At 46.8% G+C, this 22,654-nt stretch overlaps 1 protein-coding gene across 1 annotated transcript in view; it reads left to right on the top strand.

Moving 5' to 3' along the window:
* CCDC180 (coiled-coil domain containing 180) overlaps positions 1–21,736 on the top strand; it is a 50,531-nt gene extending 28,795 nt beyond the window's left edge. Inside the window, exons 38-39 of the mRNA XM_063316447.1 lie at positions 9,517–10,330; positions 21,548–21,736. Coding sequence (XP_063172517.1) covers positions 9,517–10,330; positions 21,548–21,736 — 1,003 coding nt within the window. The remainder of the gene's footprint in view (positions 1–9,516; positions 10,331–21,547) is intronic.
* Positions 21,737–22,654: the final 918 nt, after the last annotated feature.

The following is a 22,654-nucleotide window of genomic DNA, read 5'->3' as shown; positions in this document are numbered from 1 at the left end:
CTTCTGTTTTTGTAGATTTGTAGAGTCGGTTTTTGTAGATCTTTCAGAACAGATGATCAGCGTTTCTCCGAACTTACCAACTTTAAGACACGTGGACTTCAACTCCCAGAATTCCCAAGCCGGCATGCAGAGCCAGACTGTTGTTTTGGGTGATAAATGTGGGCTCCATCAATCTGGTCCAACTTGTAAGGCTGTAGAGATGTCTAACTGGTAATGTGTCCTCCCTCCATGAAGGAGATTATCTGGAAGAGGTGGCCGTTACCAGGCCTCTGTTGACAAACATAAAATGTGGACATCTCATGGGAGAATTTAGGAAGATATCTTGGCACAGTTATAGTTGTAGATCTCTACTATCATCAATCTGGATTTGTAAATAAACATAGCTATTATGAAGGGCCGGTGACATACCTCACAAGAAAACCAAATCTTATTGGGCTGACCCTGGAGATCAGGGTTTCAGGGCTACCCGGACAGGCATAACAAGATTTATGTGAATTTTTGCTGGGCACTAATACTATTATCTTCATGCCTGCCCTTAAATAGCCAGGATTTCCTCCTGGGGTTTCTCTTTTGGCACTGAATGGAAGCCTGGGAGGATGCTTGGAGGACATTCAGCTTCTGTGAAATTCTCGTTCTCCTTCGGAAGCGAGTTTGAAGGTTGTTGCTTTTCCATCAGATTGGATGAGGAGCTTAAGAGAGATGCAGAAGAAATATTTAGCACGGCAACGCCAACAGCTGGCCGTGAATATTAAACCATCAGCAACCAGGACGTTATTCTAAGCAGCATCTTTGAGGTTCCCCATAATGTGACATCCTGTTAGTCACATCTAAGATGGAGGCTGTGGCTCAGTTCATGCACCGTGCTAAGCTGTGCTTTAGGTAACTGTAGTTTATAGAACAAACCACAGTTGGAGTTTCCCCAATGCACCAAGTCATCAGTTACTATTTACTGACTACTGCGCTGGGTTCACACAGTACATTAAGCCATCATGTGGCTCATTCCGTTCTGGCTTAGCATGTGATGGGTAAGCAACTCTAAAGAAGCCATCACTGGATGTCGAGAACAAGCCTTTGAATGGACAAGAACAGTGGCCAGCCTCTTGCAAGCCCAAACCCCAGTTTCAGGAACCCTAAATCATCTGAAAACCCAAGACAGGACTTAGATCTTTCATGTAACCCGGAAGGTGGGTGGGAGACATCTCTAAGATAGAAGAACTAGATGGTCTGGGCCCACCAGAAAATGAGTTGACACTCTCCCCAACCTTGGGGACAGTAGACATTTGAAGTCCCCCCCCCCACATTTGAGGCTGAGAAACGGGTTTGAGAAGACACTTACTCAGGAGTAAGGCCCTACTCCTGAGGAGGGGTGCTTGGTGAGTAGATGAGCACCAGCTGTGGCTTCCGGTGTGACATCAATTACGCCTTCTGTTCTTAGCAGCCATTTCTGGAAAGGGAAGCCCGCGGCTGCTTTGGAATAGCCCTGCCTTTGGGGCGACCCCACTTCTGGCTGGTCCTGCTGGACTGCTGTGGATGAACCTGGGCCCCAAAGTGGGACCGTTGTGAGTTGGATTGCCTCAGCCCGACTCAGTCCTTGGCTGGCCGCACCCCAAGGCACTTCTGAGGTGGGTTTGTGCGTCTGCGGTCGTGTGGGTGGCTTCGCAGCCATGGGGTGGCTTCACATGAGCCCCTGAACTGTAAGCCCTAATTGGTCTATCAGATGTGGAGTCATTTGCTGTGAGTGTCCAGCCTGGCCTTGAAATGGAGGTTTAGTTAAGCTCATGTTGCTCTTAGAACACTTGAAATGGAGGCCTGGTTAAGCCTGAATTGCTCCATCTCTCAATTTAATGCACTTTGAAGGGGCGTTGTGAAGCTACAGACCCACAACCTAGACCTCAAATGCAAAACTGCAGTAACAGCTTAAAAATACAGGAAGCTGCGTTTCTTCTTTCAGAATGATGGCTTCTGCCGGTGCGCGCACCGGGCAAATTGCTTCATCGACCAACATTCTGTGTTTAATGCTTTGGGGGGGGTTTCCCCTCCCACAACTAAATATGGAAGCAGGTCTCACCATAGAGAGAGAAAGCAAACTAAGGCTTTGAGCTTCTCTCTGAGCTCTGGTGTGCAGATTAAAATCAAATTAGGGGGGCTCCACCACTTAGTCTGCATGCTTCCAAGCTGGCTCTGCAAACTTAAGCTAATGTGAGTTGATGACTTGTTTTCACTAGACCGCACGAATTTATTTCAGCATTTCTGCACTGCCCAGCTCAAAACAGACTCCTGGAGGTTTGTAGCTAAGCTATAAAACAAAGTGAAAGTATGCAAAAGCAGATGCAGGAGCCCACTCAAGACAGTTTTAACCAGCTTCGGGAACTGTTCTTTTAGCTGATAGTTGCTGGACATAAAAGCGAGGTAGCATCAAATGACAGTTACAAAGAGTATTTCTTTCTCCTTGCACTTCTGTAAAGGATACCTGTGTTTTGGCATCTTTGCCAAATTATAGTTTTCAAGAGGCTTTAGGAAGGGGAATAGAATTAACCCAGTATGTAACTTAGTTAAGCACATGATAGATGATGGACAGACAGACAGACAGACAGACAGACTGATTGATTGATTAAGGTGCAGAATTAGAAATCAGGAGATTGTGAGTCCTAGTCCTGCCTTTGGCATCAAAGCTGATTGGGTGACTTAGAGCCAGGCTGTCTCTCTTAGTCCAACCCACCTCACAAGTTTGTTGTTAGGGAGAAAATAGGAGGCAGGGGCTTTACATACACTGTCCTAAGTGGGACAAAATAAAGGTGGGATATACATACCATCCTCCATAGAAACAATGTCCAACTTTTTGAAAAGAGCTGTAGCTTAGCAGTAAATATCGCTTCTGCCTTCAGAAGATTTTGGGTTCCATCTTGGCCTCTCTTCCTCCCGAGCAGGCTTGCAAAGCATCGCCAACAAGACAGGGCAAACGTATGAATGTTTGCAGGGTAGGAAACCCCATTCACCAAAGTGGGATTTTCTTCTGAGTAAACATGCAGGGAGTAGGGCTTCCCACATTTGAGAGAACCAGACATCCTAATGTTGCCATTAGTTTCCTGGCCTCTTTCTCTTAAGCTCTGGGCAAAGGTGCAACCTTGTGATCAGCTGTGTTCACACACTGGGAAGCCGAGTGATCAACACAATTGGATCACCACTGGGCACGTTTGCAGCTTTGCAGAATCCCTTGTGGCCTGTGGTAGCTGCGGCCAGTCGCAACACATTTATAACAAAAGGCACTGCTGGTACTTGGGTCACATGTACAGGTAGTCCTCACTTAATGACCAAAATTGAGTCGAATTTTGGTTACTAAGCGAAGTGGTCATTGAGTGAATCCCACCTGATTTTATGACCTTTTTGTGGTGGTTGTTAAGTGAATCACTGAGTGTTAAGCAAACCACATGGTCATTAAGCAAATCACATGGTTCCCCGTTGATTTTGCTTGCCAGAAACTGGCCGGGAAGATTGAAAATGGCGATCCTGTGATCATGGGACATCGTGATGGTCATAAATGCAAACTGTTGCCATGCGCCCAAATCGTGGTCATGTGGCTGGGGGGATGCCGCAACAGTCGTAAGTGTGAGGACTGGTCACAAGTTGGTTTTTTCAGCACCGTTGTAAGTCCAAACCATCACTAAACAAATGGTTGTTCAGTGAGCACTACCTGTAATTCCTTTTGCTTCCCACCAGTAACAGCATCTTCCAGCAAAGTGCCAGAATGTGCTCCGCAGCTTTATCTTCCAAACCTGTCTATAGGCTGTTTGCAAATCCCAAAGGCTTTCTTTCAAAACAAAACAAAACAAAAAAACCACCTCAGGTGGGTCATTGCGTGGAGCAGGTGATGCTAAGGTTATGTTCTGATTCAGGTGTATTAGTCGTGGTTCAGGGCCAGCCTGAGCCTTCTGATTTTGATGCAACCAGTCACTTTAGATGGTTTTGCCTGCCCACTTGCCTAGTTCCATTGTTTGCTAAATCAGTGGGTGTAGCAATGCATTTGGAAGGCAGGTTTATATGCCCCAAAACACAGGAACAAATGCGGTTAGGCAAATCTGCTAAGACAAACATCTGGTCATGCAAACACTGTGTTAAAACTAGCTCTTCTCAGCTTCCAGGGCATTAGCTATGATGTTGGCCTGTTGCTGTGAAAGTTGGAGCCACAAGGCATCTTAAAGACGGATAAATTACGATTATATGAGCTTTGGCGAGCTGTCTGGACACTGAGCATTCCCAGGATCTTTCATCTGGTTGGTTGGAGCTAATGGAAACCTGTGGATATTTTTCAGTTCATCAGCCAAGGTTTCTGACTCACCGTTGCTTCAGGGTAGCTACGATGACAACAGCATACGCACACACTGCTTGAAGTTAGTCTGCTCCCTCTTCTGATCTGCAGTCACTCAGATATAAAAATTACATTTGCAAACGTCGGTCATCCTGAGCTGGTGCTGATCAGTCACTTGCAACTCTTTGCGCACCGTGGGTGTTGTTTCATCAAGACGGTTAACTGCTGCTTTGAGTTCTTGTCAGCATTTGCTAGTGTCATTCAGCGAGAAAAATCAACCGTCTCCCCTATTGGTTTCTTTTTCAATTACCTTTGGTTTTTCCAAGCACAGGGTCCTCCCCGTCTTGCCTTTGCATTATGCATCCAAAATCACCTTCAGCGCTTCCAGTGAGCCATTAGGCCCCACCTCGTCTAGGATTCAGTGAATTATTGTTCTTGCCACCCAAGCTATCCTCAATCAGTTTCTCCAGCTGCACAATCCAGAGGCATTGATTTTTCTTCCTTGCACCTTTCCGATAATCCAGCTTCCTCTGCCCCAAATTGCAACTGGAAAAACCGTGGCCTTGACAATACAGATCATCCGGATTTATAATGGTGATTTTAAACCACCAGCCACCATGACTTATCCACCACTGGCCACCGTGTTTTTTCCTGTTTTATTTTACACTGCATGCAGCTGTTGGACCCGCTGGCTTCCAGCAGAGAAGCAATATGGAAAATCTTTCAAGGCAGGAATTCATTCAGTTTTAATTTCCCTCTCAGGGATGGCAGAGCAATTTTTCAGGAACAGGTTGTGAGGTTCTGAAGATCATGAATAAGTCAGTTGCTGTGTTTGGAGCAATGGTAATGGTTAACGTTGCAAGTTCTATTCATGTTCTTCAGTGACTTGTCCTGACATCAGGGAAGAGTGTATTGGATTGGACTGGTCTTGAAAATAAATCCTCTTTTTTCTTAGGTTAAAAATCTAAACTGAAAGATAAGTCTTGCTGTTGTGTGTTTAAAAAAAACGAACACACACAGGGTGGAGCTACAAAATTTTGGAGAGATTTTATTTGCCTGCAAAAAAAAAAGGGTGTGTGTGTGTGTTTGGTGTGGTGGTTAAGGTACTGGGCTAGAAACCGGGAGACTGTGAGTTCTAGTCTTGCCTTAGGCACAAAGCCAGCTGGGTGACCTTGGGCCAGTCGCTTTATCTCAGCCCCAGGAAGGAGGCAATGGCAAACCACTTCTGAAAAACCTTGCCAAGAAAACTGCAGGGACTTGTCCAGGCAGTCTCCGAGAATCGGACACAGTGGAACTGATTAAAAAAAATAATAATAAGGTAAGCTGGTCACAAATGTTTCTGAGTTAGGGAACATTGTAAATCGTGTGCATAATGTTCTTTTGATAGAACTTTTCAGATGGAGCAAAATACTGTCCTATCAAGACCGACAGAAACATGGACTGAAATTTATAGGGTAGAGGAAAACCCAGACACTGCGAGCTTGGAGAAGCTGGGATAAACGTAAACTGAGATGATGCAAACATCAAACAGGATTATGATCTTTTTGCCCCGTTTCAAAATTAGATTGATTAGACACCCTTTGTCTAGAGCCTATTTAGAGAGCATTCTTCCCATTTGGCTGGTTGCTGAGTAGCGTTGACTACAGAGGGAAATAATCTGGAAGGAAAATATGAGAGGCGCACCACGGAGGAGCTTATGATTTTCCACCCCTCCTCCCATCCACCGAAGGACAGAAATTCTGCGGCTTGAAGGGTGTCAGCCTGGATTAACTCTGCTGGATCTGTTCTGTAAAGATGTTTATATGTGGTGGAAATGCCAGCTTTTTAAGGAAGCAAAGCAAATTAATCCAGATTTGTCTTTAAGCGCATGTCTAGTTGCCAAATGCGATCAAAATTCCCGACAGGTGAGATCATGGGATGCCATGGAGATGAGTGAGCAGAAGAGCAATGTTCTACTTCTCTTTTATATTCACAGAGAAACCAAACCAGGCTTAGCATAAAGTGTGAACCCAGTTTGTTCGGCTCATTCCATGACCTTTGCTGTGAAGCCAGCCAGGCCCCAGGGAAGATTGCCCAAAATACAGATCCGATTTTGCAACCGGCAATTTACCCTTGGAAAGATTTGGGGTTGTTTTTTTCCTCCCCCCCATTGAGAGACCCAAGCACCTTTCTCTACAGCTCTGATCAGTTGGATCTGTGGCCATCTGGACGCTCAACCTGTACAAAACCTTTGATGGGCAGGGGCTGGCTTTTTAAAGCCTGGCGTGTGTGGCTGAATGCGCACCTCCTCCCTGTTGCTTTAACCGATTGTATTAGCTGTTCTGAAGAGACAGGATGTAGATCCATGTAGAAATAAATAAATGGATAAATAAATAATAGGGCATGGAAAGATGCATTGGGCCTCTCTGATATTGTTCTGGGCAACATGCACATGCTGCCAGTACAAGTTTGCCCCAGTTGCGCTCCGTACCATAGCAGGGCCAGTCTTGGGCACATTTTTAACAAATGTAAGCTGCTGCTCTTTATGATTTAAAAGAAATCAGCCCACGTGATAGCTGCTAGATAATTAAATTAAAAAGACTGGGCCGGCTCATTTCCCTGATAATAACATGACACCAAGTGGTGACCCTTCCAGGTGCCGGGCACATGGATGCCAGCACTGCCAACACTGTCCTTGTTGCCCCCAACCCTTGACACCACCAATCTTCCATATATGTACCCCCCCACACACACACATACATATATAGAAGACAGACTTCCCGTTTCCATAGCAACTCCCACTGGCCGCCTTTGATTGCCCAAAGAGCGGGCACACCAAAACTAAATTAAAAATTTTAAAAAATGAAATGAAAATGGGACTGGCAGGAGGTTTGCAATGACACCCACCCCGCCTTGCCTCTTGTCAATGCTGCTGCAGCTCTGAAGCTGTTCGAGCTTCAGTTTGAATAGCGATGAAGCTGTCGGGGGTGGGCACAGCTTCTGTCACACGGTGCCAGGAGCTTGAGATCAGCAGCCTTTTTTTGGGGGGGGGGTGGCAGGTTGGCTAATTGGAAAGCCCCCGCTGGGCCCTGCTTGGATTGGAGAGCAGATGTCTCAGCATGAGGTTTTAATCTGGAAATTGACAGTGGACCTCTTTTCTGCAAAACATCCCCCAGCCTCTTAAGGAGGAATAAATGGATTACATTTTCACGGCTCACGGTGGGAGATTTGTTAGGCATTCAGGGGTCATAAAACACTTCTGTCCCCGCCGCCCCTGCTTTTTTATCTTCTGTGATAAGCGGAGCAACATCCCCAATGAAAATGTTGGCAGTGTGTCCTCAGCGTCTTCTCCCTCTCCCTTACCCCAAGTCAAATACCTTCCAAGTGAGCATTTTTTCAAAGGTGGGTGGGCTGTGTCCCAGGTGGTCCCAGCTGCTGCTGAGAGAGAGAATTTCCTCTCCAAATTATCCAGGCAGCTTAACTGGGCTTGGAGGCAGAACCACAAAGCACATCTTCCCCATCCCATCCTAGTTTCCAGCATTCTCCATACTCCATCCAAGAACATCACTATAAAGGAGGGAAGTTGCGAAGAAATGTGGGCTGGCTCAGCCAAGCTTTAACATGGGCTAGGAAAACCCAGTTGCTGTGGGCATGTAGGTGGTTGGAAATTATCCACTGTGTAAAGTAGTCCATCAAAGTAAGATATAATCTTGTCTGTTTGGGCATAGCTACTGTTCACCAGTTTTCAGCCTCATTGTTACCGGCCTCTTCCCCATACTCCACACTCTATTGCAGTTGAGAACTTTAAGATGTGTGGACTTCAACTCCCAGAATTCCCCAGCCAGCCTTGCTTCGAACAAACAAGATGATCTTATTTTGATGGGCTAGTTTACACAAGGGATGGTTTCACACAACCTGTTATGCGAACCAGGGTGTTTGCAGGGCAGGGTTAAAAAAACAAAAGTCAAGATGGCGGTTGTGATGGTGCAGTTGATGCTCCACCTGTTTTTCTGTGTCAAGATGCACATAAAAAACAGGCGAAGCTTCGATCGCACCATGGCAGCGCCATCTTAACTCTTTTGACCTTGCCCTGTGGACCCCACTGGTGTGAACTAAGCCTTTGCATGCTTGGTTTTATTTCTCCCCTTTCTAAAGTCTGTCTGAAGGATGGCATTCTTTGTATCTGCACAACGCCCTTTACCCACATTTAACTTAATCATGGTTTATTCTCTCAACAGTCTTGCCCGAGTTTTCATGACTTGCTGAACCCTAATTTGACCCCTCTGTATGGGTTGTGCACCTGTGAGAAGGGAGTTGGCTCATTTGAGGGTCTTGGCATGGGGCAAACACAGCAAATGTGTCCACAGGCAAATAAAGCAGAATTCTGCACATGTTCAGAAGCCCTGTGCTCCCAACTTCCCAAACTACCATATTGCTATGGCGCCATAGCACCTCTTAGTGATTGTGTTCCATCTCCACTTGGATTTTATATTCATTTTCTATTTATATTTTAATGGTAAATTAGGTGGTTATGTTTTTAGTGTTACTTTATTGTAAACCGCCCAGAGTCCCCCACTGGGGGAGATGGGCGGTGACATAAATTTAATAAATCAATCAATAAATTCAGATTTCATTCCGCTTAAGGGCTAAGCATTACGTAAATGCTTAAATCCTTTTCCTTTCGTTATTAAACCACCATCCCCCTCCCCCAAGGAAGCATGTATTTCAGGAAAGCTTTAATTCTCCATTATTTTTTTATGCCTGCAAAATATGCTGTGTAATAGCCAGAAAAGTAAAACACATTATCCATTTGATTGCTAATAAATGAAACAACACCTTGCACAGCACTTAGAAAATCTGTGCATCGACAAAATTTCCATCTGTCTGTTAAGAAAGGCCACATTGCTGGGATCCGCACATGCGCTACGCTGATACATTATGAGGGCGAATGAGGGCCAATGCCAGCTAAAGAACTGGCAGCTGTGATTTCACACTGTTGTGTATAATAATAATATTTGAGGAATAAGCCATTGCTTGAGATACAATTGCCTTGATGCGTGTGTCTGTGTCCATTAAAGCAAGGTGGTGCCTTCCCTCCATGTTTGATAGGGTTCCTTTGGCATTCTGCAGATGCTCAGAAACAGACTGGTCTTTTTTTTTTTTTCTTGAGCGCAAGGGGACAGCTCAACCCCGTGGGCGGGCTGGCTGGCTGGCTTTCTGCACGCGCTCAGGAGCCCAGGCGAAGGCGTCTTAGCTTTCCGCCGCCTTTGTGTGGCGGTGTTGTTGCGGGGGGTGGTGTTGTTTACAAAACCACAACCCCTTGGGAAGTCAGCAACGGGGGAGGGAAACCTCAAGGCGGGGGCGGAGGGAGGAGGAAGCGAAGCAGCAAGCGAGGCTCCGTTACCTGCCTGCCGGTGGCTGAGTCACGTTAGTTCCGCCTTCTCCGCCCCTTCCCACGCGGTGCCTCCCCGCACCCATGGATCTGCGCTCCTGCCCCCGGGCGCTTCTCTCCGGCTCCTCCGCCGACCGATCCCGATCCTGATCCGCAACCGCCGCTGGGATCGGCCTCTCTCCGCCCCGCCGGCCCCATGGACGCCCGGGCGCTGGCCCGGGCAAGCGGGGCGCGTCCGCAGCCCGGGCGAAATTGACCAGCCCCGGCTGAAACTGACCAGCCCGGTCCGCGATCCGCCGCGCAGCTCCCCGGCGGCGGGCGAGGTTCATGGAGCCGCCGGCCGGGCATCGCCCGAGTTCCGCCCGGAGAAGGCGAGCAGGAAGACGGGATTATTATGGGCTTGGCCAGCTGCTGAGCAGCTCCGGGGTGGCGGCGCCCTCCTCGCCAGCCCTGCGCGCCACCTGCTCTCCCGGCCGCCGCCGCCGCCTCTCCTAGCGGCTCTCCGGCCAAGCGGAGCCCCCCTACCCCCGGCCTGGATCGCGCCCCCCGGCGAGCGAGGGGACGGGCGGCCGCCCCCCGCCGCCCCCCTCGCCTTTCTCCGCGCACGGCTCCTTAGGAACAATGAGCGGGGAATCATGATGCTGGAGAGCCAGGTAAGGCGCGCGGCTCGGGGGCTGGCCGGGCAGGGGAATTGGGGGCGCGGGGCTGGGGGGCTGCGTCCGCACGACCCTGGCTCCTCACGGGAGGTGGGCCCCGACGCTCGGCAACGTACGCGGGACGGGTCGGCTCCCGGCTTTCCCCTAACCCACGCTCGGCACGTGTGAATGCAGCTGTGAGGTCCTGAACCGCGCCGGGGGAGCCAAACTCGCGTCTGGGTTGGCGGAATGGAGCCAGATCTGGCAGACAGAAAGCCCTCCCTGTAGGGACTGGCCTTTCCCCGGGAGATTTTACGAAGGGGAACTGGGCAAGCCTCGGGAAAGACCCGGTCGGGCTTAGCCGCAAAGCTGATGCTTCTTAGGGCTCACTGGAATAAGCTACAGTTTACTGGAGGTGCTGCGAAGCAAGGGCCGCCCACGGGCTGCAGCGGGGAACGGGAACGGCGGCGGGATGGGCTAGATGATCTCTAAAGCCTTTCGGACTGGCTGCTTTGTGCCGGAGAGCGTGGGCTGTTTTCAGAGAAATAGCTGTAAAGAAGGAGCCTTACTACCTTTAGGCCTTTCCTGTTGGTTTTCAAACCCAGTTTTGGATAGCAAACTGCTTCAAAATCTGCAAATATTCTTTTCCTGTACCCAAAAGGCTTTTTCGTTTTTTAAACACCCCTCCCCATTCTCCTGCGGTGCTTGAGAATTTGCTTTCTCAAGGGGGTGTTTTTAAGTGGACTTAATTATTGGGGGTCACGGAGAGCGTGAATCCCAGAATGATTATACCTCAGTCTTCCTTCCACTGGGCAGTCTGTTTGATTGCTGATACTTCAAGGGGGAAAAACTCGGGGGGGGGGGTCCCCTCCCTCCCTCCCTCCCTCCCAGATTGATGCCTTCCTTTGGGATGTAACAGAACATTGAGAGCCAGGGAGGCTGGAGGGAGAATAGTACCAAACAGCAGTTGTTCACATACCTTTCTTGGACACCTTGTTATTAATGCCGCACTCCACCCATTAGAAATTCACCAAAATTCTCTTCCCATTTCCAATGGCAAATTCTCTTCCTTCCAATTAAATTAATACCAGTGGGTGGGAATGGCAGATGATTTTTCTGCAGGGTGCTGTGGGGTGGGGTGTTTCAGAGGTTTGGCCCCAGGTCTTGAAGCTTGGATAGGAGAAGGAATATTGGGGTTCCCAAATTTATCCCAAAACAAGGCAGGGCTGTGCGACTTGACGCCGTTGAATTTCCACGCACATTTGCTTAGGATTGCAACCCCCTTTTGCCGTTCCTCCCCAGCTTTGCAACTTTGTTATGGAGTAAGAATTAACCTGGAAACGTTAAAAGTGTGTGGGCTGTTTTTCTAAATCTTGAATTTGGCTTCCAGATGGATGGGAAGCTTGAGCACCTTACACACACACACACTTCTTCAAAGTTAATGCACAGAAGAAAAAAAAACCACCCACAGAGAGGCACAGTCTTGGGGGGGAAAGAAAGGAATCTAAGCTGCTTTCTGGCTTAGCCAAATAAGCATCTTTGCTGCTGACGTTAGTGGGAACCAAAAGGGCCTGTGCCAACCTGTGTTGTGCGGTGTCTGCAACAGGGGAAAATGGCACCACCAGGGTTTAATTTCTGTTTGTAAAAACAGCCTGGAGTCGTGTCTGGGATCAGTGTCTGGGATCTGCAGCCTCTGGAAGAGCTGAGTTGTTGATGACATCAGGGGAACACCTTCCTTTACAGTTTTTATTAAAACTTTTAAAAGAGGAACACCTTCCCATTTGAAAGGCCCTGCTTCCTCCTGGACCATTCTGCGTCCCCAAGGGTGACAGACGTGGCACGCTGGTGCCCTGCGCCTTTCTGGAAGCCAACCTTTTTCTCCTAACATCTTGGGGCGACGTTCTGAAATCCTTCAATCTTGTTTGGGGTATAGGCCGGCCCAGCCTTCTTCATCCCGCAGCCTTGTGTGGGGTCTGCGAGGAGTTACTCGCTGCATGCTCAGGAACTTGTATTCTTTGCATGGTGCCTGGCATGATGGTGTCACAGATGAAAATAGGCTTCTTTTGAGAAGGAGGCTAGGTCTGGAATTAAACCCTGTGGGATGTTGTAAAGGAAACATTTTTTCTGCAGCCAAGAAAATGAATATTATCTGTCTGGTTTCCTGTAGTGGGCAGGTAGATATTGTTAGAAAGGTCCCAAGTGAAGGCAGAAATCCCTACAGCTTGTCCAGTGGCCAAGGGGTTTCTCTATTATCTGCTGTTCAGTGTACCATTTTTATTTTGATTGCATTTCTGGTGATCCCCAAGGCTGGAAGTAATACTTTCAGCAAACTGTTCACCCCGCATTTTTCGCCTGGTGGATAGCTTGTTTTTCCCGATCCAGCCAGGAGAGGGCGCCTGCCGCTTGGCCTAGATGCAATATCTCATTAAAGAACAACGTGTTCTGACATTTTAATGACTAAATACTTGTGGAAACAAGAGCCTGTGAATCACCATTTTGTATTTCTGGCTTCTCTGTGGTAGCTGAAGCTCTAAGGATCACAGCTCAGCCCTGAAATGGGATTTCTTGCAAGCTTGGTTCTTTCTTGCAAGAGTCACACGGCTGCAAGGGATCCGGACTGGCTGGGATTTGCTTTGTTGAATGACCGGATCAAGTTGCAACAGGGAGAGGTTTGGACAGAGAATGGAGACATCCCGCTTCAAGGCCTTGCTGAGCTTTGTCTTAACCCAGCCATCCTCACAAGGTTGTTGTGGGAGGATCGACCACAATGCATGTCTCCTTGAGAACAGGCAGGACCGAGTTGAGGGAGTGATCACTGTTGTGATTCTCCCCTTTCACTTCTTGCTCTCTCTGAAATCCTGTAAGAGCAGGGAATTCCCATTGTGGGGGTCAGAAATGGGCCCGAAACACAGAAACAGTTCCTGGTTTCATTTCCAGCCACTCGCTGTGAGCAGCCTCTCTCTCTCTTCCACAGCAGCCAAGGAGAAAGGGGAGGGACCCCCACCCATTTTGGCCCCACCCCCTGCCTCTAAAGGAAGGCAGTCCCCCCCTTTAGATTCCCATGTTGATTTTAAAACAATAAACATTATAATCAAGGCGTCGCCTAAAAGAGCAAAGCCATCATAATTATGCCCTCGTAATAGTAAAGTCGCAAAGGGGATGGATTCACCTAAACGCCTACTGCTTTCAAATTGAATATTCATCTTATTATCCATCTTTGCCCTCTGTTTTATCTCTTGCTATTTTATCTCACTTTTTATCCTGACTTTACCTTACCGTACTCTATTTGATCTATTTGATCTCCCCGTAGCCTGTTTTACCTCTTTTTGCTGCATCTCACTTGATTTTGTTTTACTGTACTTATGGTGGCTGATGTCTTGCTTTGGTATGGTCAATTGACTAATCAATAAAGTAGCCTGTTAGTAAAGTCTCCTGGTGACTTTAGAGAAGGGCATTACAGAAGGAGTTTGCCACCTTCCTGTTTTGTTCTGTTTTGTTCGACTTTACTCTAAAGGTTCAAGATTTCCTGGTGGTTCCCCATCCCAGGACCAAGCAGGCCTGATCGAGGCTGCTTAGTTTCCAAGCTCAGCTGGGGAGTTTAATCTTCAGAGAGTTGAGGTTTTCTGTGGTCTCTTGTCTGAATTGTTCCAACCCTGCTTCATTTTCTGAGATCAGCCAACAATAGCTATTTGCTGCCATCTTCTGTCCATAGAAACCATGTGAACATCCAGTAGAGAAGGAGGAGGAGAATGATAATGATATTGATAATAACAACTTCAGAATACAAAGAAATAAACAGTTAGCCCATAAGGAGCTAGATATGATTGCAGTTACAAAGGAACAAATATGAGTAATTAACATTGCAGTTACAGGTAGTCCTCACTTAACAACCACAATGGGGACTGGAATTTTGGTTGCTAAACAAAGCGGTCATTAAGCAAATCTAACCTGATTTTATGACCTTTGTTGTGGTCGTTAAGCAAATCACCTGGCTCCCCATTGGTTTTGTAAACCGCCCAGAGTCCCCCTCTCTTGGGGGAGATGGGCGGTAATAGAAATTTGATAGATAAATAAACAAAAAAACAAACAAATAAATACAATTTTGCTTGCCAGAGGCTGGCCAGGAAGGTCAAAAATGGCAGTCCCATGACCACGGGACGCTGCAACGGTCATAAATGTGAACCAGTTGCCAAGTACCCAAATTGTGATCACATGACCACAGGGAAGCTGCGATGGTCGTAAGTGTGAGGACTGGTCGTAAGTCGGTTTTTCAGCACTGTCATAAGTCTGAACTGTCACTAAAAGAATGGTTGTTAAGCGAGGGGCTACCTGTTGAAGGGTCAGTGATGAAGGACTAGAAAAACAGGGACATCTAAAGTCCTTCAAATAGAGACAGAATGAATGAAAAAGTAAGTCATAATGGTGCCAGTAGTGATTGCTGCACTTGCTGCCATCCCCAAAGATCTGGAAAAGACTTGGGCACGACAGGAACGGACAGAGTTTCACCTCCTCAATTTCAGAAAGTCGCACTACTTGGAACAGTGGCTATGTTACAACCAAGTCTTTACACATCCTTTGTCTTTGGGAAGGGTCTGCTGGACCGAGGTGCCAAATCCAGGCAGAATTATCTAGTGGACTGTTTGTAAATAGCAATAATAATAATAATAATAATATAGTTTTATGGCCTAACCTGAAAAGGGTAAGATGTCCCTTGGAAATACCATTTCTCTGAATGATAAGCTGATCGGAAGGGATATCATTTGAAGAAACAGTGTCCTTTTTCTTTTAAATTGCTCCATTTCTGCCCACCTGCGAAGTGCCCATTTCCCACTGCTTTTCTCCCCAGCCTAGGATTTATTGCCTCACTTTCTTTTCCAGTTCTGAGCAGGGTTTGGCTACCAGTCAAAGAAAATATTTGTCGGGCAGCTGAGCTGACGTCAGGAGCTGCGAGGTGACTGCCTGGCTGAACGCAAAGGCCGTGTTTTTATTTTCCCCAAGAGGGAGATGAACGGGAGGAGTTATCTAGATGTAAAATTACAAGGGGGAAAGTAAGCAGCCTGGCTCTGCAACTCCTTGCAAGGTGTTTACGAGGGACTGCAAATCATTGCCTGTCTTTGCTTGAGGGCACTTAATGTTTTTCTCCCGGTAATTTTGCTCCCCATAATTTTAGGCACAGCAGAGAAGGCTCTGTGGATTCAGAACTATTTCAGAGTGCAGACTGCAACTGATTAAGCCACTGGAAAATGAAATAATCCCTGTGTGTAGAAAATAAAGTGTCAGGCAGAATGGTGGCCATTTTCCTGATGACTAGTTTTCTATGTGCAGGGATTTTTTTTTTAATGGACAATTGACATGATGTCAGTTGCAGCCTGAAATGCAAAGGGAAAAGAGAGGGAGGGAGAGAGGGGAGAGAGAGAACGGAAGGGAGGAAGGAAGGGAGGGGGAGGGAAGGAAGGAAGGAAGAAAGGAGGAGGGAGGGAGGGAGGAAGGGAGGGAGGGGGAGGGAAGGGGAAAGGAGAGGAAGGAAGGAAGGAAGGAAGGAAGGGGGAGGGAGGAGAAGAAAAAAAAAGAAAGAAAGAAATGAAGGAAGGAAGATGAAGGGAGGGAGGGGGGAGGAAGAAAGGACGGTGAGAGACAGAGAGAAGGGAAGGGGGAAGGAAGGAGGAGGGAGGGAGGGAGGAGAAGAAAGAAAGAAAAAAGAAATAAGATGGGGGGAAGGAGGGGGGAATTGATAGCTGAGGGAAGTGGCTCTAAGAAGATGGCTTTTAAAAGATGTCCAGAGTGTTCAGCTCTAGCCCTCAAAAGAGGGGATCCCCTTTAAAGCAAGGCTTTAACATAACCAAGTTAACACCACGGCTTTTAGATCGCTGGGCTGTATTTGTATTTGTATTTGTATTTATATTTCTTTTTTAATTTTTGTTATTGTTTTTATTGTTCTATATCGTGACTGTTTTTATTGTCGTTAGCCGCCCAGAGTCACTAGTCTGAGATGGGCAGTAACATAAATTGAATGAATGAATGAATGAATAAATGAATAAATAAACAAACAAGGCGCTCCCGGTATCCACCAGTGGTTCATGAGGATAAAAGTGGCATCTCACCAAGAGGGTTTTCTAAGCCACTAGTGGGCTCCGACCATTCTGGGCTCTCTCTCTCCTCTTGCCATGCTCCGAGGGGCTGCGCCATGTGCGACCGGCAGCATTTTCCTCCTAGAATCCAGGCAGGCCTGGGGGGGGGGGGAGAGGCCTGAGGCCAGGGGTCAGCAGAGGGCTCTCCCGTTCACCGCAAAAAGCTCTCTGGGGGCACAAAATGGCTTTCATCCCTCCCTCCCTCCTCCCCTCCTCCTTGTAGATGAAACGAAGGGAAGTAACTGGGGGCGAGGAAGGGACGTGTGGCTGTAAAACAAACTTTCTGCTTCCCTCCCCTCCCCAGTTTGGATTTGTGAAAAAAAGCCTGTAAAATTAAGGATGCAGATGGGAGCGCAGTTGAATTCCTACATCGATTTGCATGAGATGCACTCTCTTTCGGAGTGCTCGTCATTCCTGCCACGTGGCCAATTTCCTTGTTTTTTTTTCTCTTTAAAATATAGAAAGAATGTGCGCCTAGAATTAGGATACGGAAAGAATTCTAAGCTTCAGAGTCAAGAAGTATTATGTGAAATTGGAAGTTGTAGGGAGAGGGAGAGGCGAAGAGGAGAATGCAGCTTCTGGTTCCACTGAATCTCAGCTTTGGAAGGGGGCAATTGAGATCGACCAGCCCAACCCCTTCTGTGCCTGGATTCCCAGTGCGTGGCTGTCTGTCCTCTGCTCAAACACACCTCATTCAAGGGAGCCCAACGCCACCCTCCGTCAGGAGTTCCACTGTCAAACGGCTCTTATTTTAGGAAGTTCTTTTTTTCCTTAATGCTCAACTCCAATCTGCCTTCCAAAAACCAGAAGGCGCTCGGGAGCACTTTTTTCCAACACACGTTATTCAGCAGCAGAAGCTTTTGCCTGCTCTCTTTATCAAATGCCTTAAGGCTTTTTTCAGACCCTTGACCAAGGAGCGGGCTGAATGTTCTTTCATTTCTCACACGTTCACGGACTTTAAAATCTCTCTTATGTTCCTCCTAAAGGTCTTTCCTCAAGAACAACGTGCCCAATACCTTCCCCCTCTTCTAGCCAACTGTCTTTTCCATTCCCTTGTTCATAGAATCATAGAATCATAGAATCATAGGGCTGGAAGGGACCTTGGAGGTCTTCTAGCCAACCTCTGCCCAAGGCAGGAATCGTCATACCATCCTGGTTTTCTGTTTAGCTTGTCTGAACCCGTTCTAAAAGAGGAGACCCAAAGTTGGGTCCTTGGGGCCTGACCAGGACAGAGTAGAATGGCATCGTTGTGGTTGTGCTAAGTTTGCGTTCTTTCTTCAACTACATGCACTGTTTCAACACAAGCCTTTCAGCTTTAGGGCTTCAACCTTTCCCAGGTCAACGGTCCTGGTTGGCAAGTTTTTCTCAGCTCCTCCCAGTTAGGGCTGATCCCTGCTTCAGGTCATGGGGAAGACATGCTCATATTTCTTCCAGGTGAGGCTGGGCTGGCGGGGAGTGAGCGCAACGCCGGAGAAGTGACGTTACTCAAGGTTTGGGCAGAGAGCAGGCATGAGGAACATCTGTGCATTTCTTCAAGGGTGGAAAATATTCTTAACTGGGGCCAGAGAACGGCCCGCAGGAAGGCAGGGGCACTCAACACATTCCCTCTCTGGGAGACGGTCGGTGAGGCGCAAGGAAGTCCCTGATTCCCTGGTGTTTCTAAGGAGCATTCAAGGCAGCCACAAGGTCAGGTTTGTCCTGTTGGGGCCAAGTACTGCTCTCAATTTGGAAATGTGGATTTCAATTCTTACACTGTCTAGCCTCAGGTCGCAGCTGGGGACGAGAAACGGGGGCTCAGCTAAATGTTTAGAAAAAAGGAGGGGGAGATTTGGAAGATGAAGATTCTGCCAAACTCTGTTCACACAACGCGGCTAACCTGGATCCTGAAATGGCCCGTTTTCTGGGTTCAGGCAAGACGCTGCTGCAAATGGGCTGGATTTGCCCGGGACTAAGCTCCAAAACTTTGTGTGAATGTACCTGCTAGGACTTGACTAGGCTTGGTTAACTGTTCTTGCATGAACGTAGGCATTGCGTGCATTTTCATTTCTTTTCATTTCATTCATCTGGTAGTTGTAAGTTGAATCCAACGGTGTTTTAGTTCTGGTCTTGCCAATTTGTTGGGATGTGGGCCCAGTCTGGAAAAAAAAAAGCGCATCTGGTTTCCAGCTTGATCTAAAACCGGTAATGAAATAAAAATCTTTGCTTGGGAACGGGAAGGTATTACTGGTTTTGCAATCCAGGAAACCTCAAAACTCTTTTGCGTTGGCCTTGAAATGCCAGATATATGGTTACAAACTGGGGAACATCAGTTTCTGTGCTTTCTGTAATGATTCCAATCTCTTCTGTGCCCAGCATTGATAGTTTAATTCCTTCCACCCAGGAATTAACACTGATCAGTGTTAATTAGTAACACTGAGGCTACCTGGCCAGCAACTGTATACAACTGGGATTCGTCCTTTGCCAAGATCTATATTACCATTTCTCAGAAGCCATTTTTTCCCCCTGCAAAAAAAAAAAGGCTTCTGGTTTTCTACCTTAATGTCAGGATGCTTGAGAACTCCTTTCAAATTTCTTCAGGAGATGATTCTGAGCTGACTTTATCACTGGAGGCATCAGGAGGTGATGTTGGTGATGCCAGCAGAGAATTTATCTTCTTAGCACGTTGAAACCTTCCAGGTTGCCCCTCTTGCCCAATCTGAAAAAGGCCCCAAGGAGAAATTCCCTCCTGGAATCTTTCTCTTGGGAATGAATGGAAGAGTAGGAAGACAAGGAGGTTGCAGATGACTGGAGAGAAGATGGTTCCCATCTCACTATTATTCTGCAACCTCCTTGGCTGCCCACCCTTCCCTATCTGAAAACACCTCCTGGGAAGAGCATTCTCTCTCTCTTTCTCTAAGGTTCCCCCTTGGGATTGAAGAGAAGGGCAGGAAGTCAGGGAGGGTGCAGACAGGATGGGAGAACAAAGCACAGGACTTCTACAAGGATATTCTGGGATGTAAGAACTTGAAAATGGCAGCCCTTTTGAAAGAAACTTGAAACGCCTGTTCTGTCATCAGATTGGCCAAGAACTGATAGAAAAACGTGGTTGGATCATTGTTTTCCCCCAGGGCTAATTTAAGTCTATCCTGCTGAGGTGTAGGAGTCAGTAGCTAGCAACCCTGAGGCTAAATCTGCCCTGCTCGGGTTTCCAGTTATTGATGTGGCCAACAAATTATTTCAGCCTGCAGTTGTGGCAATAGCTGAAGTAGATGATGGCAGGGCAGGCAGTTGAGGTGCTGCATTAGTTCTCAAAAAAGATGATTTGGGTAGCTTGGAGAGATGTGCTGGGCAGGGATTGTGAGATGGAAATCCATTAAGATTAGGTTAGCTTTTGGCAACCTTGGGGGTCACCTCTGACCCCTCTTGCTGAAAACGGGTAGCACAATTTTTCACCTTGGAAGTGGGAAATCACAGGGCAAACTCATAATATAGTTTAAAGACCGCAAGATGATTCCCAAGCCACAAACAAAATGGCTGCGCCTCTTTTGCATCACTGCTATCCTTCCATGGCCATCAGCTTCCCCAAAAGTGTCAGGATGGTGAAAGTTTTAATATTTGGGGAGCATGTTACCGTCCTCTGTTCCTGGACCATTAAAATTATAAAGTTGACAGAAACAAAAACTAAGCACAATGTTAGCTCGAGGTTGCCATATTTAACCAATCGGATCTGCAAGGCCAATATTTCAACCTAGAATTTTAATGTGCAGGATTTTGGCCCTTCCACTTTATTTATTCCGCCTTGCTGTCTTCTCAGCTGTGTTTCAGGACCCCCTCCTATTCTTCCCCTGCCCACCCACTCCCAATTATTTCAATTTTTTTTTAAAGAACCTTATTGATTTTCAAAGTATAGCTAAAATACAAAATACAGAGTATAGGTAAGACAGAGTACAGAACTAAAAAAAAAAGGAAAAACTATAAAAGTGCAAAACTAGAGAGAAAGTAGAAAAAGAAAGTGATTTCCAACCTTCTCCAATACAGATGTAAATGCATTTTATACAGATCTAATCGCTTACCATTAGTTAAACCTTAGTAACATTATTTCTATCAGATCAAACCATTTAATCATCAAAACCCAAAAAATCAAAGCTTCATTTTTTTCAGACTAATTATTTGGATTTCTGTGTTTCAAACTTGCTGAAACTTCTTTTTCTGTGAATTGTGTCTTTTTGGCTAGCTGAAAGGTGTTGTTTAGATTTGTTTATTTACTTACAGTGCCAAATAACAGGAATTTGGGATTATGGTATGTTTACGCACAAGCACACAAATACATACTGATTGAATGCACAAACGATGGTAGAAAATAGCAAAAACAATCAAATGCCGTAATAAAGACCACAGAAAATTAAAGTAATGTACCCAAGGGCCATTATTCCTATGTAGTACAAATAATTAACTTTTCCAACAAGTAAAATCTAAACTCTAGGAACAAAAATAACCAGGATTTCAAAGTGGGTGAAAGTTAGGATTCTTAAACCCTGCTTTCTGCTAGTGACTTAACAATAGATCGGCAGTTCAGATTTTAATCCTGACGGAGGCCAGGTTTGAAAATTCATTTTGCAAGTGGACTGCCAGATGAACCTTGGATGTGGGTCCCTGCCCTGAGGAGGCTACAATTCTAAAGTTTGGCAGTGGGGAAAGAGACGGTTTGATGGAAACAGCAGCAGCACGGATGGCTGGTTTCATTCCTCTGATGTTTATTTAGTTAGCAATGTTGAGCCTGGATCAACCGTAGGGCAGGTCTGGTGTATGATTCACTGTTGTTCCAAAAAAGGCACAATTGAGCATTCAATCCCTTGAGTGTGCCTGAGCTGGGATTGCACACAGGGCCACAACTGTGGGGGGCAACTGTGGGGCCCGCACTGGTGGGGCACCAAAATGAGCTCTGAGGGGGCGCCAGTTGGTGAATCCTTGAGGCACATTTCACACCTTTAAAGCACCGCTGGGCTGGTGTTGGGCATGTCACATTCGCAGCTTGCCCACAGGGGTCCTGAATGCAGCCTGTTCGGTGCCTGATTAATCCCAAGGAAAACAGGGATCTAAGGGCACCCTTCACTGTCCTTTCTTCCAGATCCAGGGAGAACGTGGGGATCTAGTTTCAGAATTGGACGCTCCGCAGTTGGAGTGGAAGCAGCTGCAGGAATCATTCTCTCGTCCCGCATTTAGAAATGTGGCTCTCCAGGTTCGGAGCCAGGACCTCCTAAAAGGCACACCAGCTGGCAGGAACTTTCAAAAGCGAGCCGCTGAAAATTCTGCCTAAATGCCATTGTATCTCAGTTAAAACCAAACATAACAACTCTTCCTTTCAAATCCGTTCCAGCCATAAACTCTGTGGACAGTTCCTCTGCCCGAATGTTTACTGGCTGTTCAAACAACAGCAATGTCAATTATTACCCGAATGGCTATGTTCACACAACAGCTGATGTTTTGGGAGTTTTAACCTAGGTTTGTTTTCAGGGGCTTAAGGGGTCATATGAACCCCTACAGTTTGAAGAGTTTGGGTTTCACCACTTTGTGCAAAGCCAGACGAGGGGATGACTCTGATCACTTTTCCCTTTCCTCTTTTCTAACACTCTCTTTATATGGTTTTGTGTTTCTCTTTCTAACTGTGTAAAGAAATCTTCAATAAAAATGATATTAAAAGGAGAGGAAGGTCCCTGCCTGGAAACTAGAATGCGTAGGAACTTCCTACCTGCTTCCTGGTGGTTGATTTGTTTTCTTGTCCACCCAGCTTTCCTGAACAGTGCAACAGAAATGAGGTTAGGAAATTCAACCACCACCACAATAATATTAATCCTCAGTCTCTAGGCCAGGGAGAGGCGCCAGAAGATTTCCACAGTTGGAGACAAAGCAGCAAGACAGTCTGCCAGAAATGTGGAAGAGCTTAACAAGGCTGGTCTTCTCAGCTCCCTGTGATCTCCCAGGCTCCACCTTTGCATCTTTGCAACATCAGCCCGACCCTGAGGTGGAATTCCCTGGAGTGGATTAAGTGCCTGGCTGAGAAGGAAGCCGCCTGCTTTATTTCTCTGCCAACCAGAGAAGGAGAAAGTCTTTTCCATCACCAGATTGAAAAGAGAGAAGCAAAAAGGTGTGTTACTTCCACTGAGGTTTTTTTTTTAATCCGTTCAATCGTGTCCGATTCTTGGAGACTGCCTGGACAAGTCCCTTTGGTTTTCTT

Source organism: Candoia aspera, chromosome 16 (genome assembly GCF_035149785.1).
Source record: "Candoia aspera isolate rCanAsp1 chromosome 16, rCanAsp1.hap2, whole genome shotgun sequence".
In the NCBI taxonomy this organism is placed as follows: Eukaryota; Metazoa; Chordata; class Lepidosauria; order Squamata; family Boidae; genus Candoia; species Candoia aspera.
This window is presented reverse-complemented; position numbering and strand designations above follow the sequence as displayed.